This window comes from Falco biarmicus, chromosome 11 (genome assembly GCF_023638135.1).
Source record: "Falco biarmicus isolate bFalBia1 chromosome 11, bFalBia1.pri, whole genome shotgun sequence".
Taxonomy (NCBI): domain Eukaryota; kingdom Metazoa; phylum Chordata; class Aves; order Falconiformes; family Falconidae; genus Falco; species Falco biarmicus.
The window spans coordinates 30,572,539-30,588,412 of NC_079298.1; the positions used below are offsets into that span (position 1 = coordinate 30,572,539).

At 53.0% G+C, this 15,874-nt stretch overlaps 1 protein-coding gene across 1 annotated transcript; it reads right to left on the reverse strand.

The window, feature by feature from the left end:
* Positions 1-3,390: 3,390 nt before the first annotated feature.
* RGSL1 (regulator of G protein signaling like 1) lies at positions 3,391-14,527 on the reverse strand. Its single transcript, XM_056356207.1, is given in 15 exon segments — positions 3,391-4,336; positions 4,976-5,339; positions 5,418-5,822; positions 6,054-6,132; positions 6,781-6,827; positions 6,829-6,965; positions 6,967-7,002; positions 8,825-8,887; positions 9,459-10,417; positions 10,577-10,738; positions 11,079-11,183; positions 12,094-12,223; positions 12,986-13,061; positions 13,337-13,418; positions 14,458-14,527. Coding segments are annotated over 15 exon segments (2,964 nt in total). The 3' UTR covers positions 3,391-4,087.
* Between the last annotated feature and the right edge of the window lie 1,347 nt (positions 14,528-15,874).

Sequence of the window (15,874 nt, forward strand, 5' to 3'; positions counted from 1 at the left end):
GGGAAAAGGAAGACCTTTGATATGATTTGGTTAGTGCTTTGTGAACATACTGGCTTTTAAGAAAACATGCTGAGGCCCTGAGTCAGGCATGAGCTGATCTTGACTGGAAAATCAGAAAGGCTCTGGCAAGACAGACACCATCTCACCGACTGGGAACAGCTGAGTAGCAAACCAGGTGGGGTCTCTTAGCCTTGCCACCCACAGGAGTTATTTAATTTGTGTGAAAAGCATAGAGGGGTGAGGAGCTGGGATGTTAGGCTGTGGGCTATGCTGGGTGGAGAAAAGTAGGGCTGGAGCAGCTTCTAGGGTTGGGTGGTCTTTGAGGAGCTCCTTCCTTGGGTGAGGTACTTACTGTGATTGCTTTCTGCCTTTAGGCACCTTTCATGTTTCTTGGGAAGAAAAACCTCAAGGGTGGTGTTGTGCTGTGCACCTGGTTTGGTTTAATTAAGTTGTTACTGGGTCCCAGCTATGGGCAATGCAATCTTTTACAGCTATGCATGAGGAAGGAGGCTGTGCTGTGGACAGGGGTATCTCCTTGGGTGGAAGTATGTGCTGTGGCATGCCCCTGCCATTGCGGCAGAGGTGCAAGCTGCTGTGCTATGTTGCCAAGCAAGCTGGGGGATGCTGTGAGTTGCTTTATTTTTTAGGTCTTGCGGCTGGTTAAGTGCAAACTGCAGCGTGTCTGGGCTGTTCAGCTTCCTTGGAGCGTGCCCTTGTCCTCTTTGGTGTGGGTGGTGTGTTGGGAGGTCTGTCCTTTCCTCAGTGCCTGTGGAGGAAGGGAAGATGTTGCATCAGTGGCTGCCCCTGCTGGGGGCAGGGTGTGGGTGATTGGGGATGAACAACGTGGCTGCGTGCTCCTGGAAGGGTGTTCAGGGCATGGGGAGGCGCAACTGGGGATTTTCTGTGAATGTTACTGGAGATGGTGGGGGTGACCAGCATGCTGCACAAACTCACCCAGCTGGCCTTTGGGTTTTTAAGGGGAGTCATAGCTCTGCAGCTCCAGGTGCTGGTATGGTTAGGGGGAGGTAGATTGCCTCTGTGATCACCTACCTGCTCTGCAGGCCAGGAGGTAGGCTTGATGAATGAGAGCTTTTTCTCGAGACTCTTATCTGAATCTGAGGAAAAACAACATGCACAAACTTCCTATCAGGGACTGATGCAGGGAGCCCTAAAGCCCAACTCCCATCATAAAATTGTTTAGGTTGGTAGAGACCTTTAAGATCGTTGAGTTCAGCTGTTAACCCAGTACTGCCAGGTCCACTGCTAACCCATGTCCCAGCAGCCAGAGCAACCCTTGAGAGCAGGAGCACTCCTTTTAGTGCTGGCTCACCTTTTTGCTCCTCCAATGGCTCTTTTTTTTTTTTTTTTTTTTTTCTTCTGGGGCTGTGGCAGCAGGATCTGGATGCTTTTCAGGAGAGTGAAGACAATGATGGTGTGATTGTCTGGTGAGGGAGAAGAGATGAAGTGGTACTGTACAGTCAGCGTTATGATGGCAAATGAGGGAGGACAGCAGGATGTGCTGTCCCCTTTGAATCCCGTGGAGCTTGTATGGAGGTCAAGGAAGGGTGGTTGACCAAGGACTTGAATTACCTGGATCTCCTTGACTGTGAAGTAGTTTGGGGGTTGCAGGGTGGGAGTGATATGTCCAACCCTGGCTCTGCTGTAGGGTTGAAGGGTCCTTGGTGGCAGATGGGAGGCTTGCAAGGAAAGGGCCTTTGGGGAGATGGGTGTGCACAGCTGGCCCTATGCATAAATGTGCTCCCAGCTCTCTGCCTGCTTGGGCAGCTTCTCCCAAGGGGAACTCCTTGCTCGTGCCCATGGAGCGGGGTGCAGGCAGCATGTCCAGGCTCAGCAGGACAGGCCCCTCTGCTTCATTCAAAGGCCTAGGCAGTGCCAGTGACGCCTGGTGAAGGGGGATGGATTAATGTCTGCCACCATCCCAGCTGTGCATGCACCACATCTGTGCAAAGCAGCAACCCTCAAAATTGGAGAAAAGAAAGGTGTGCGTGATAGGAGGTGTTCTCTGGAATTGCAGGTGTTTTCCCTAGGAATTTTAGTACCTTTGAAAGGCAATCAATTTCTCCCAGCTGAAAAGCAAGCTTTTAATCTGAAGGTCAGAAAAGCAAGACCTTTATCTAAAGGTCATTATTAAAAGTGTGATAAGGCACAGAAAAACGTCCTGAGCAAAAGGCGGCAGAGGCATTAGCGCAGCCAGAAGCAGCAGCTGTCTGGGGGCTGCAGGCTGACTGGGTTTGCTGCTCTCTGGGAGTCAGGGTGCTGCAGCCAGGGCTGGCGGGCGATGCAGAGCAGGAGCCAGCCCGTGCTGCACCCCTGGGTACAGCTCTGCCCCACCACGGCGTGGTGGCACTTGCCTTTCCAACCCGGCTGCATGTGCCAGCCACACAGGCTAGGGCAGGAGAAACAAGAGAGGGCTGAGAGATGGCATGCTTCTTCCCAAGACGCACCACCGGAGCTGAGGGATTTGATCTGTCTGGCCCTGGTTCTTCATCCCTGGGAGGTGCTACAAGGAGCTGTGTGGCTTGGGGACAGTTGCCCCAGGGACAGTCACTGCAGGATTCATGTCCATGTGAGAAAGATCATGGTTTCTTCTATACATCCCCAGCTGTCCCTCCAGAGCAGTAGCTTGCTGTATTCACTCTCTGAGGCTCTGTGTACTTAATACAGGCTGCACCACTTGGGCAGTGGTGGGACTGTCCTAACCTTTGCAACAGTTTGCAGTGGTTAAATGTCTCTCTTCCCACTGAAGACCTTGGCAAACACTTATTTTTGTCCCAGATAACACAACAGGTAGCTCCTAAGTAACTATGCCTCTGGTTTGTCACTAGCTAGCAATACGTATGTGATGGGTTAGGTTTTGTCTGGGTTTTTTTCTGGTGGCAATAGGTTTTTGCATTAAAGCGACTGTTCTTGAGGTGGCCTTAGAAGTGCAGTGAGGCTCTCTAACAAGGTGAAGACTCAAGCTGAATACTGCTTGTTGGCCAGGGGAATACCCAAGGTGTGGGGTGGTTTGAGCTTATGGACATGGCTTGCTGGTCTTGGAGAACACCAGCCCAGGGGTCTGTTACCCCAGCTCAGCTGCGGAGCAGTAGCTCAAGCACCTGCCTGCAGCTATCAAAATTCTGTAACTCTGCTGATTTTAAACCCGAACTTGACAGTGATAAATGATAGGGAGCGGAACACTGGCTTTTTGACACCCACTCGACCGTCAAAGCGAGATTTTATGTGCCTATTTTGGTTTCCCCTTTAATCAAAAAATCAATTAGACAATTTCCAAATGAATATTCAGTTAAGGAGCTGGGTTGTCAGGCAAACTGGCAGCACTTAGCACCACTTTATTTGTGTGGGTTTTTTTTATTTAGAGTTATTCACCATATCTAAACTAAACAAGTGGATGAGGAAAGAAAAATACCTTTCCTCTGAGATGTCCTGGTGAGTGTCACCTCAAATCCCGACTAAGCTTGTTCTCCATTCCAGATCTTCTCAGCATCCTCCATGTAATGCCACTGAGCTTGGTGTTTGGCTGCATGGTGGTTCTCATTTTCCTGCTCCCATCTGACTTGCAACTCAAAACATCTGTTATTTTACTTCTGCATGAGACTATTTTTGACTTGGTTATCAAAGTAAGCAAGAGTTATGCAACACTTCTTTAGTCATGAAGTCCCTGCACCCACTTCCCTATTCCCCAAAGAAACTTCTAAAAACCCACTGGGCAATTTTGACTGAATTTGATGGAAAGGAATGATTTCAGAGATGCTTCATTTTTCAACAGGCCTGCACCACTGCACGCAAGGAAGGAGTTAGGATCTTCTAAGGGGAACCCTGTGGGGACACCAAACCCCAGGTCTGAACATCTCTGCATTGGAAGAACAAGTTTATGGACAAATTGGAGGAGGACAGGCACTCAGCTTATTTGGACTGTGGACGCCATACAATTTGGAAGGTGTTTTTGTCCTAAGCAAGGAGATTGGCACCCTGTCCTTCACAGAGACCCAAAAGCTCCTCATCACCTTCTAGGTGCAGAACCTGTATGAGAAATACTGAAGACAGCAAACCTCCAAACAGGCATCTACAGCTGAGCTCCTGGGGAGTGTCTTATCTGTATTTTCATCATGTCAGAGAGACGGATGGCTGGAGAAAAAAGGGTGGCATCCACAGAGCCTCCCCCACCTTTGGAGAGAGGGGATAGGTACCTTCTCCAGAAGTGCATCAGGATGGGGAAGATGATGACCTTCTACCTATGGTAGAAGTCACGGTTCAGTAGCCCCTTGGAAGACAAACTGCAGATTAAGTATCTCTCTTCTTCAGAGATGTTTACCTGGCCACAGAAGAGACCTTGCTTCACCAAAGTGGCTTGTAGCACTCCTGATGGGCCCTAGGCATGCTTCTCTCCCTGATCCCACCTTGCATTTTGGCAGTCTTGAAGAAGATAAAATATTTATGTCTGGGCTGACAGTCCCAAATAGAAGGGCAGGATCCCCCTGGATTTCAGTGGAAAGCACTGTGGTGTGCTTTCCAAAGGGAAGGTAGGCAAAGTCATGGCTACTACAAGGGGAAGAGCTGAGTGCAGCGGGGAGGGGATGATGGGTGACATTGACCTCTGGAGAGTGAAAGGACTGAATTGGTGGCATGCAGTACCCATCCTGGTGCTTCAGCCCTGGTATTTCTCCAGCAGGTAGATGATTTCACCATCTCCTTGTCCACACACTTCTCAGTCTATTTGGGTCAAGTGCTAGCATGGGTCTGGTGGTGGATCACTTCCTATCCCATTGGGCCCAAGTGGAGGTCCCAAGCTCCAGATTATGCTCTGAAGCTTCACGGTGTGCTTTGATAGAGCAGATCCTGACCTCTTCTTGGTTCCCCTTTCCCCACAACCACTCGCAGCTGTGATCCAACGGTCTTGAGCAATGAGCAGGCAGCAGCCTTCAGCCTTCCTGGGAGGGTCCCAGGATCTTACCCACAACTTAGGGGGAATACCGGAGTTCAGGAAGAGTTTGATGAAGAGGATGACTTTCATTTTGAAAAAAGCAACTTCCTTTTCTGTTTGTGTGTTGCAGGCTGCCAGAGCTTCAACTGAATCAGCCAGCCTGGAAAACCTGCAAAGGCACGTGGGTTTTTGCTCCAAGACAAAGCGCTCTTGACTGCTAGGCTGGACAGTTGAGTTCTTGCTTGGCTTTGTGTTTGCTGGGCCAGAAAAAGGGAACCACAAGGTGTGGAGCAGTGAAACAGGAGGGATGAAAAGCCACTTCCCTCTTCTACTGCTTCTCATGGTCACGGCATTCACCTGACCTGTTAAATCATTTTTCTCCTTTCCCTGGTAACTCTACAGTTCAGACCCATGGGCCACCCACAGCTACATCTGAGGGGGCCTGGTGGTGAAGCAGAGGCAGTGGCACTACAGGAAAGCATGGGAAAAATCTTTTTCCTGAAAGGAGTGGAAGCAGCAAAAAACCAGCAAAGTCCTGTGCTGCAAGGTGCCAGACCTTGGTCTTCTAGATGGCTTCTCTACTGCAACGGTGGTGGACTCCATCGTGCTTGATTTAGTTTTTCTCATAGGGACAGTCTTTCTGTTCTTCAGTTTGATGTCTGTGGGGACAGAACAGGGTTGGCCCCTTCCTCTGGTGACAGCCAGAGCCTGCTCACAGCTGTCTGTAGGGCAAAGGTGCCCAGAGCCACCATGCTGATGTCTGCACGGTGAACTTGGCTCAGGAGAGACTGGGTGCTGTGGGAATTCTTTACCTCCACATGGTTTGACCTCTTTGGCATCTGCTTTAGAGAAATCCTCCCACTTCCACCCTCTCTGGCTGGATTAACACCCCAAAACATGCCTTTCAGGGGTGGCTAGGCCTCTCTCTCTCTTTCTCTTTCTGGAGTTGTTCTACTGGATGATGGGATGCAAGCAGGGAAGACCCCTGCTTGTCCAGTCCCCTAAGGGTATGCAGGAGCACCTGCAAGGGCTTGATGGTTGGGAGTCCACCTTGTTTCTAGCCTGCTCAGACTGGACCCATCAAGGGATGGGCTTTTGAGACACAAGCTTATTTTCCTTGCTTGGGCTATCCACAGCCAGTAAGGGTTTCTGAACAGGCAGCTCATTTGTTGCCATCTTCTGGGAGTCTTAATCAGATAAAGAAGAGGGGACAGATGCCATGTTCATTCCTTCTGGCCACGAGGAGCTCAGAATGCCGTATTGCGATTGTTACTTACGTTTCCTTTCCCCTTCTGTGCCCTGTTCCCATGACCTACCAGTCACACTGCGTTTCTCAGGTATGATGGAGGCCCCACAAGCTACTTAAGGGTTGCTACAGGTGACTGCTGTCACTCTCAGTGCTCTGGAAGGTGCCCAGAAACTTGATGTCATTGTCAAAACGTGACGTAAGACAAAGCTGGGGTGTTACACCAGTATGGCCAGTCCCAGCCTCCACAGGAGGAGGTCAAGATGTGGAAGTGGGGTGACAGTGGGTGTTGCTGGCTTTGGGTTTCAGTCACTTTGCTGCTGCCTCTGTCTGATCTGGCGACCCAGGCCAGTGCAGGGATGTGGCATTTGGTGCCTCTGGTACTGGCAGGAGGGAATTTGGCCCATTTGTCACTGTCAAAGCTCTGATTATAGCTGATGGCTCCCAGATACCCTGTCCCAACCCACTCCATGATGTCCGTGACCTGGCAGCAGTACATCTGAGTGCTACGTCACTACGGGTGCACAAAATATGTTTTATCAGCTTGAGCCAACGTGAACCATGGCAGAAATTCAGAGCATCACCTTACCGGTGCTGCACAGGAAAGGTTCCACCTCTGCCCGGATGGAGGTCCCGAGTGGCAACTAATCACCAGTGCTCAGAGGAGAGACCTTCCAAGTTCCTCGTGCCATGCAAGGCCTGGCTCAACTTCAAGGACTGGTTTATCCACTGGGACAGGAGGGAACATCCATCTTTCCCAACATCATGGCCTTGCTTGCACCTCTGGCATTGGGACAACACTCTGCAGAGACTGCAGTAAGAAGAGCAGAGGGTGATCGCACAGAGCACAGACCCCACCTGAGAGACCACTCCTGTGCTGTGCCTGATGGGCTAGCTGCACCTTCTACTGTACCTCAGAGTACAAACCCACCCAAGTTAGATCTCTGCTTTAGCTTTAAACCATCTGGATGAAATCTATGTGAGCTCTACAAAGCTCAACATAGACCTTAAACCCACCCATGCAGCTGCTTAAAGCTGGCTTACATCTGCCTGCATCTGGGATGTCCTGGGGACATGCAGCAGGTCCCCCAGGTAGGGCAGACAACAGCGTGCCAGCAATTCAGCAGCTTTCCTAAAGAAATCAACATCCACCCAGGAGGGCTGTAAAGAACCCCGGTGTCCCAGGCAGAGAGATAACCTCATGTGCCTTTTGGGTTGGCTGCTATCCCTGGGGCTGGGGCTGGCCCGTGCCCTGGGGATACCTCCCTCGCCCACCGCTGAGACCCTCCTGCGGGTTTTGGCCCTCCCCGCCAGCGAGCAGTTTGCACGGCTTGCCAAGCAGCAGAGTCAGAGCAGCTGGTTCCTGACCAAGATACAGGCTGCTGAGAGGAAGCACCAAAAATATCCCCGCTAAGCCCCCGAGCAGTTCCCTGATATCAGTGCAGCGAGACCCGGGAGGAAGCTGGCATGGGGGATGGTGCCTGCCGAGAGCCATGGCCTTGACACCTGCCGGAGTGCTAATTGCACTCCTAGACCCGGACGCTGCTCTGAGGGGTAATTTCCTTGACAAGAGATGCTTAAAAACCTGGGGGGCTAATTAACTTGCAGCCAAGAGCATTTCATGAATCGGGGTCAGGAGTGGCCAGCTGACTTTTCCAAAACGCTCACCTCTCGCTGACTGAGATGCTGGCATCTCTGCAAGCCAGGTCCTTGGGGGCACTAGCCCTGACAGCCTCTCCTTGCTATTTCCAGGATCAGCTGGTGATTTTTTTTTTTAATATTTTTTTTTGGGGGGATGGGGTGGAGAGACCTAAGGGTTGGTTTGAAGAACACTGCAGCGAGCAATATTGCCTGCATTTGTTGTGCAGGGGCCCAAGCAGCTGGGATGCTGGGGGGGGTTCTGTCCACAAGGAGGTTTCTGGGTGTAAGGTTAGCATGTAGGGTGTTAATAACCAGGGGGTATTAGTGGGATTTCCCACTAGGAGGGGACAATAGTCTGGGAAGATGAGTGCTTGTGTGACTGCTTTTTTAAAATCATCCCTTTACACAGTGGAAAAAAATAATGTGGAAAACTTGAGGTTGAATCATAGGCTAAAAGGCTGCATGCCCTCTTTCCCCAGCGTGTTGGCCAGGCACTCATGCTGAAACGGGGACATATGTGTGTGCGTCTGCGTTTGAGTCACATTAATGGTGCTGTTTGCTGTGGGCAAGGAAAAAAAGAGGGAGAGTTAATACCCAGACGTGGGCAAACTTGAGGCAGTTACCCAGTGCACTGCCTGCTCCGGGTCTCACCCCTGCCTACCCTGAAAGGCTGTGTTTAAGTGTCTCCTTGCTTTTGGGCCAGGTCATGGCCCATCTCAGGGGAGCTCCTGCAGGGTGTACCTGCAGCGCTGCTGATTTGCAGGATGCTGTGGTGGAAGAGCTGTGTGTGAATCGTTGCTCCAGGCAGCTGGAGCAGAGCAGGTTCTGCCCTATTGCCCTGTGGCAGCATTGGCTGGGGTACACTGTGGGATGCTGGACCACTGCAGCTACTGCTGGGCTTCTCCTCCCTCCCTCTCTCCCAACTTTTCACATTCCCACTGGTGCCTGCACACCCCATGAGGGTGCCTGCGTACCCTGTGCATCCCCTTTACCATAAACTGGAGGAACGTCCTGTCATCATCAGCCAGAAATTCCTCATAGAAGCAGCAGAGCACCTGAGGAGGAGCGCAGGTGGGTTGTCCTCAGGCAGTGCTCCAGCAGCAACCGCCACCCCCAGCCCCACCATACCCTGAGGCTGCAGTGGTGACACTGTGGGCAGGTTACACCTCTCTGAGATGCCCTGGGCAGGTCTGCTAGGATCTGTACACCCAGGCTGGTCCACTGAGCTGCTCAGAGGCTGCCCAGAAGGGTTTGGGTTTTACATGTGTTTTACTCATGTGCTGGAACCAGTGACTCTGATGCAAAGGGATGGCCGCTGCCTTGCCACCCCTGGCCCTCGGCATGTGCATGTAACAAGTGAGGTTAACAGCTGCTAAATGACTGCTCGCCTCTGCTCCACTGCCCCACATTCCAGTGAGGATGCTCCTCTCCACTGGCCTGGCACATCTTTGTCACTGGTTCCAGCGCAAGGTAGCGTGTCACTGTAAGTTTTGCCTTTCCTAATCAGTTCTCGTCATCTTTTTCCAAATACCTCTTCTTAAACATGCCCACAGCCCTCACACCAGCTGAGGGGTGCCAATGCCAGCTGTACCTTCTGGCTTGACCACTGCCAGCACCACTCTGTACCTTGCAAATCTCCTTCTGGGCTCTGAATATCCAGAGGGAGATTTCTGCAGACATCAGATGGTTCCTCAAGTTCCTGAGAGTCCTGGTATCCAAGGGAAGCTGCTGAATGGTGTTCTCCTCTAGGTAAGTCTTGCATATCTTCTTCCCAATCAAATGATGCAGGAAGAAACTGTTTTCTCTGCTGGGCTCCAGCACCACAGGCAGAAATTCCTCCAGGTCACACCACAGGTCCAGGAGACAAGTCTCCACAGACCAGTCCTGGTGCTTCAAGAAGTCCCTGAAGGGCCGTCCCATGAAGGTCTCAGCACTAAGGGCCCAGGGAAGGAAACTCAAGGTCTTGATGGGCTTTTTCAGGCATGGCAGCTGGATAAGGGGTGCAGAGGAACACAGGTTAGAGAGGACTTTCTCTTCACAGAGGTTTTCCAGGTGAAAGACCTGCTTTGCATTGGGTCTAGGTCTTTTGGGAGAAGTTGCTCCACCTTTGCCTCCAAAGGCAGTGTTTGCAGGCTGTTCTGACTGCTGATGAAACGATCCCAAAGCATCCAGACATGATTTCTTTGTGCTCTCAGCTGGCCGCAGCTGCCTTTCTGGTTGCACCTGAAAATTGGGCACCTTCATTTCTTGAGTGTCTCTTCCCACCTTGAGCAGAGCCCAGATCTCTGCTTTGGGCTTCTTGCTGCAGTAGGGCCCTGACAAACCCTGACTCCTTTCAATACACGTTGGGTAGAGGTTCTCAGAAAAGCCTGAGGGCTCCTGCGAGCTGGCCCATAATAAACGCTCCCAATATTCCTGCAGCAGGGCCTGGCATGATTTCTCTTCCTTCGTGCCCATCTTGCAGTGGATGAGGAATTTAGGGAGCCATTAACTCTGAATCATAAAAAGTGCCCATTACTGCATCTTGCTCAGCATCTCTCTGCTGGTGCTGATGGGCTGAACATGCTTGGCTTTCAGCAGTGATCCTGAAATGGGTGCAGGGGATTACGATGGGGTGACGGCTCCATGCAGACCATTCCTCAGCCAAACAAAGCTGGTGATGGTATCCCATCTCCTTCAGAGCATCCAGGAAAGGCCACCTCTCTGGAAGGGCACTGCTTGTCCCCAGCTCCCATGTTTCTTACCAACAGTGGTCCTGCAGAGAGTGATGATGCTGAAGCCTTCACGCAGGTGAGTGGCTTTCAGCCTGTGCAGCAAGGCTAGGTAGAGGTTCTTCTGCTTTGCATCTGACTCGTTAAGTGCCAGAAGCCTTTCAGTGGCAAGCCAGAAGTTGGTCAGTTCTTCCCCTATGGATCAGACAAGGAACAGGAGTTGGAGTCTCTGAAAGCCCTGCTAATGAGCGAAGCAGCTTTTTTTTTAAAAAAAAAAAAAAAAAAAAGGGGGGAAAGATCACCTGGATGAACAGAGGGGACAGTGTAGAGAAGAGCCAGGGTTATGCATCTCCCCAATGTCCAGTGCCCATGCTGGGGCTCTGCTGCTGGCTCATCTTCCAGGGCTCTATCTGGGATCACAGTGTCTCCTGTTCCCGCTGGTGCTTACCCATGCCCCCAGGCTCCATGCCAGTGTCGAACCAGGCAGCTCACCTGCGGCTGGCTGAGAAGGGACTGCCGAGCATCCCATGCCCACCTGCTGTTCCTTGGATGAAGGCCTGAAAGTGCCACATGCCCTGGCTCCTGCTGACGCACTTGTCCAGCAGCCACTGGTCAGCACTTCGCCAATTCAGCAGTTTTGCTGTTGGAGAGAGCACAGAGCAAGGCATCAGGGCTGCATGCAGGAGCAGCCCCTGAGAAAGCCCTCCAGACCCCACCAGCATCCCTGACAGAGGCTGCCAGAGGGCAGCAGTGCTGCAAGCCAGGAGACCAGCAAATCCCACTGAAACGGGAGTTTCAGACAGGTTGTGAGATGCATGTGTGGCGTTTGCAAGGACAACCTGCTCATGTCCATGACAGTCTGCCCAGCTATCGTGCCTCTTCCCCTTTGCAAACATCTGTCTTTTTTGCTTGAGTTTGGGGCTTGCCCTCAACACCCTTCACCATGAGGTTCAAGCTGGCTGGAGAAGCAGCAGCAACGCACCCAGAAGCAGCACGGTGTACTTGCTGCCACAGCTTTCCAGCGGCCTTCCCTCGTGCTGACAAAGCAGTTGGCTGGGCTTAGATGGCTCCGTTTGGGAGTAAACAGCAGTAAAGTTCGGACCTGCTGCCAGCAAGACAGACCATGGTATAGCCCTGTTTTTCCAGTGTAGGATGCAGATGAGGAGCATATTGCGATACAGTGCGAGAGCCCCGGGTACCCTGCACAGCAGCAAACCTCAAACATCAGGACCCCTGTTTCCCATGCCCTGGGATGCTCTCCAGCCACGCTCCACCCATCAACTGCATGGTAAACCCCGCTAAGCAGCCGTTTCAGCTCAACGGCGTGCAGGCAGCGAGCCTGTACCCCTGGCTGTGGGGTAAAGTCCTGCTCATCTCGTGGAAACGCTGGGATCTGCTGCATGCCTATAAATTGGACGTGCAATGCCTTTTCAACCTGGAGCAGAGGCACAACCTGCTGGGCAGGCACCAGGCGGTGACAGCCCCAGTGAGAGGAAGCTCTGCTGTGGCAGCGAAGCCACTCTGATTTCTTTTGTGCCTCAATGACTCACCTGCTTCCCCCGACCGACTGAAACCCAGGAGCTTCTGGCAGAGGATGAAGTGGAGGCACAGGCTGGATTTGCAGAAGTGAGGCAGCCGGTGCTTTTCCAGCCAAGCCAGTAAAGCCGGGGGGCTGGGATCCTGCGTTGCAACCCCCATGCCCAAGGAGAAGATTAGGCTGTGAGCAAGGAGCCGTCTCTTGCCTGGGGATTAGGGTGAGTAACGGGCCCTGGCTACAGGGGAAGGAGGCAGGGAAAGGCACCCTGTTGCTAGACAGCAGTGCAAGCCACCCCCATGCTGAGAAAGAAGGGGGATACTCCAGCTATAGCCCCTTGCCTGCATCCCCGTGAGCTCTGCCTGCAAAGCTGGGAGATCCGGCGCTGCGTGGCTGCTGGCAAGGCTGCCTCTCCTCACAGCCTGCCTGCTTTCCCCGAGCCCAGGCAGGAAGGCACGGCAGCTTTCTAGCAGCATGGAGGAGCAGGTTCCCTTTTGCTACGGGATCTGAGCACTGCTAGCAGTGCTCGTGGCTGTGGGGAAGGGGGACATCCACGGGGAGAGCTGAGCTGCTTTGAGCATCAACAGGACTTCACTCCCGATGAATTCAGGAGGAATACAGGACACAGAGGGTTGATATTTCTGTCCTCCTTCTCTGCCACCACACATGCTCTCCTTAACTCCAGCTATCGATGTTTACTGAGGGCTGGATGGACCCCATAAACTGCACCAGGACTTTAAATGACTTGTGCTCCTCCCAGGGCTTAACAGCAAAATTACACCTGGGTTTGAAATAATCTCCTGGCTGCATGAGCCGGAGAGCCAGAGAGTGGCCTTGGTAAAGAAGTGGCTCCTTCCCCTCCTGCCCTGTGCCTTTCCTCCCCCTCCTTACTAGGGGTGTTTTCTCACCGGGTGGCTTGGCAGCTCTGGCCAGAGGTCCCACCAGCCCGTGCTGCTGATGTAAATGGGTGCCGGGCCAAAAACCTGTACCAAAAGGAAAGGGGAGAGCTGAAAGAGATGGAGGGTGGCAGGGGAGCCCAGAGCCCCGCTGTTCTAGTTAGTCCTCACTACAGAGAAGAGCATCCCCTTCCTTTTCAGACCTCTACCTCCAAGCTGAGGTCCTCAGGTTTCCCTGATTTTTCTGGCCTGAGTGTGGTGTATTCCAAATTTTCCTGAGGCCTCTAACACCACAGAAGCTGAAAGTTCACCTGAGAAGAGCTCAGAAAGGTCCCAGGCTTTATGGTACAGAGTAGACTTATGGGAAGATTGAGAAACATGTTGAAAAAGTCGACAAAAACATCATCTTTCAGGAGAAGCCCCATGTCCATGGAGGCTGTGGTTGCTGTAAGGGGGAGAAGAGAGAATTATCCAGCCTTTGTGTCACCAAATGCGATATAAATGTGAACCAAAGGATGAGTTTTGAGAGCGACAGCTTTAGGGAATGTGTGGTGTGGGCTTGTCCTGTGCACACGCAGGAGAATTTGGACGTGGGACAGTCCATGAAATTTGGGTCCCAGAGCACCCACGTGCTCTGGGTGGGAGGCACGGGGTGTTTGGAAAGCACCAGGCTCAGCTTTTGCTTGTAAGAGCAAAAGTACATGGTTCACGGAGGCTGAGCACAAATGCGATGGCATCTGTAGGGCAGGAGAAAGGAGGTGCTGTGGCTCGAGGGGACAAGCTGCATTCCTCCACCTTACCCAGACAGCAGGCATGACCCTGCTATCATGGAAAGGATCCATGTGCTGTGCTCTAATGCTGCTGCTCCAGCCCCACTGCCTTGGTGCCCTAGGAGTCCTCTTGCTCAGGTTCTGGTAGCAAATTGCCCCAAATTAGCAGGCACCATCAGGCTGAGGGCAGGTTGTCGTTCTGGGTATAGTGACAATCACTGCAGACCCCCACCCCATCCACCCAGGACATCAAGACAGTGTGCCAGTGTCCCGCTATGCTGTGAAGTGGGATCCTGAAAGGTCTGGATAGAATGGGGTCGGCTGGCATCAGCCTACCGATGGGTGGACGCCCTTGGAAATGTCCACTTGTGTGAAGGCAGAGCTGTGTCACAGGGAGGACCCACACTTCGGAAGCTTAACGCTCCTTTTTCCCCTCTGTCCCCTTTGGGGTGTGCTTAGAGGGGCTGAAGCTCCCAGCAAAAGTAATTCACCAGTGACCATTATGCTGCCATGTTCTGGGGATGGGTTCCAGAGCGCCACGCTGTTTGTGACGTGCTTGTCCCATTGAGTCTTTAGGGGGGCTGCAGGGCTCTCGGAGACAGCAGGGTTCTCAGCATCTCTCCCTTTGAGGTCTTTCAGGGAAACGTCACTTTTTTAAATCAGCAGCTCTGCAAACACACTTGGGCAGTCCTGAAATTAAGCCTTTCCCCTTGCCCCATTTGGGCAAACTTCGTACCAGGTTCTTTGGTAGCACCTGGGCACTGCGTGTGGCTGCTGTCGGCATGTCTGCTTAGGTGGTGACAGAAATTTTAGAGGAGACCCTGCTACATCTGCCCCAGACAAATAACCCAGATTTCTTCTTAGCTGTCCTGCTTCATCAGATCTGGGGCGCTGAGACCCAACCTTGGAGACTCCCCAGTGGGAAGAGGAGAAAAAAAGAAGGAACCACATCTCTCTTGCAGCAGCAGTGACCTGTTTCCCTGGCAGGAGGAGGAACCTGCTCCCCAGGTGGGTATTTGTTTGCCCTGTCTGTGGTCAGGGCTGCTACTGCCCTCCAGGCTCTGGGCACCATGGTGCCTGGGGTCTCCGACGTGCCTTGTAGCAGAGCAGCGGGTCTGCCTACCTGGGGCTCTGTGCTGTGGTGGGAGTGGGAAAGGTTTCATGGTCTGTGGAGAGTGTGGGGCAGGGGTTTTGGTGGCTTCTCCTGCACTGCACATCTCTTCTGTGCTTGCCTAAGCGGGAGGGGGGGCTGCAGGATTAAACCCTGCCAACCTTCTGTCGCTAAGAAGCCCTGAGCTTCCTCATTCTGGCCACTGATGAAACACCATCGCGTTCTGCCGAGCGTCGTGTCCCCTTCTGCTGCCGTGGCTGCAGCCCCTGCTGTTCTCACCGGTGTGGGCAGGTTAAAAAACACCTACCGGTGTGCAGCACCCCCGGAGCCAGCCCCGCGCGGGGCGGGGGGTACCTGGGGTGGGACAGACACCCGCACCCCGCCGCGTCCCCAGGAGCGGGGCCACCTCACGAGGTGGCGCTGTCAGACCAGGAATGTGAAGCTGTCCCCAGCAGCCACAGGGCGCTGCAGCTCAGCAACGGCTGGGTGACGCCACAGCCGCTATTAGTACGGGGACCATTTCGAATTTATTGTGGGGCTGGTGACCCCAGGGTGACAGTCCTGGGCTGGCTCCGGCTCATGCCACCACCCTGAGCGAGTGAGTTCGTTTCTTTGTGTATCGCTGTGCTGCCCTGGGCGCGGGAGGATAGCTGGTGCTGTACCAAGCCGGGAGGGACACGACAGAGCTTTAGGTTAAGCATGTTAGAGATCACACCTGAACTGTCCTGTGCACACACATGTGCCCTGGGGAGGTGACATCCCACCCTGCTGCAAGGCACTGGGCCACCATTGTTGAATCTGTTGGGTCCAACAGCAGCGGGTGGTGTACATGTCCTCATGGCGCACGTGGGATGCAAGTCCTCACGGTGACAACGAAGGGATGTTGTCAGTCCTTCAGGTGATGCTTTGCTTTCTGGGAGGTGGGGGTGAGGACTGGCTGGTGCCTGGCTGCAGAGGGCTTGGCGGTGCTGCAGCCCTGCTGCGGGGACAGGGCTGAGTGCAGCCCCTTGGGAATGCATG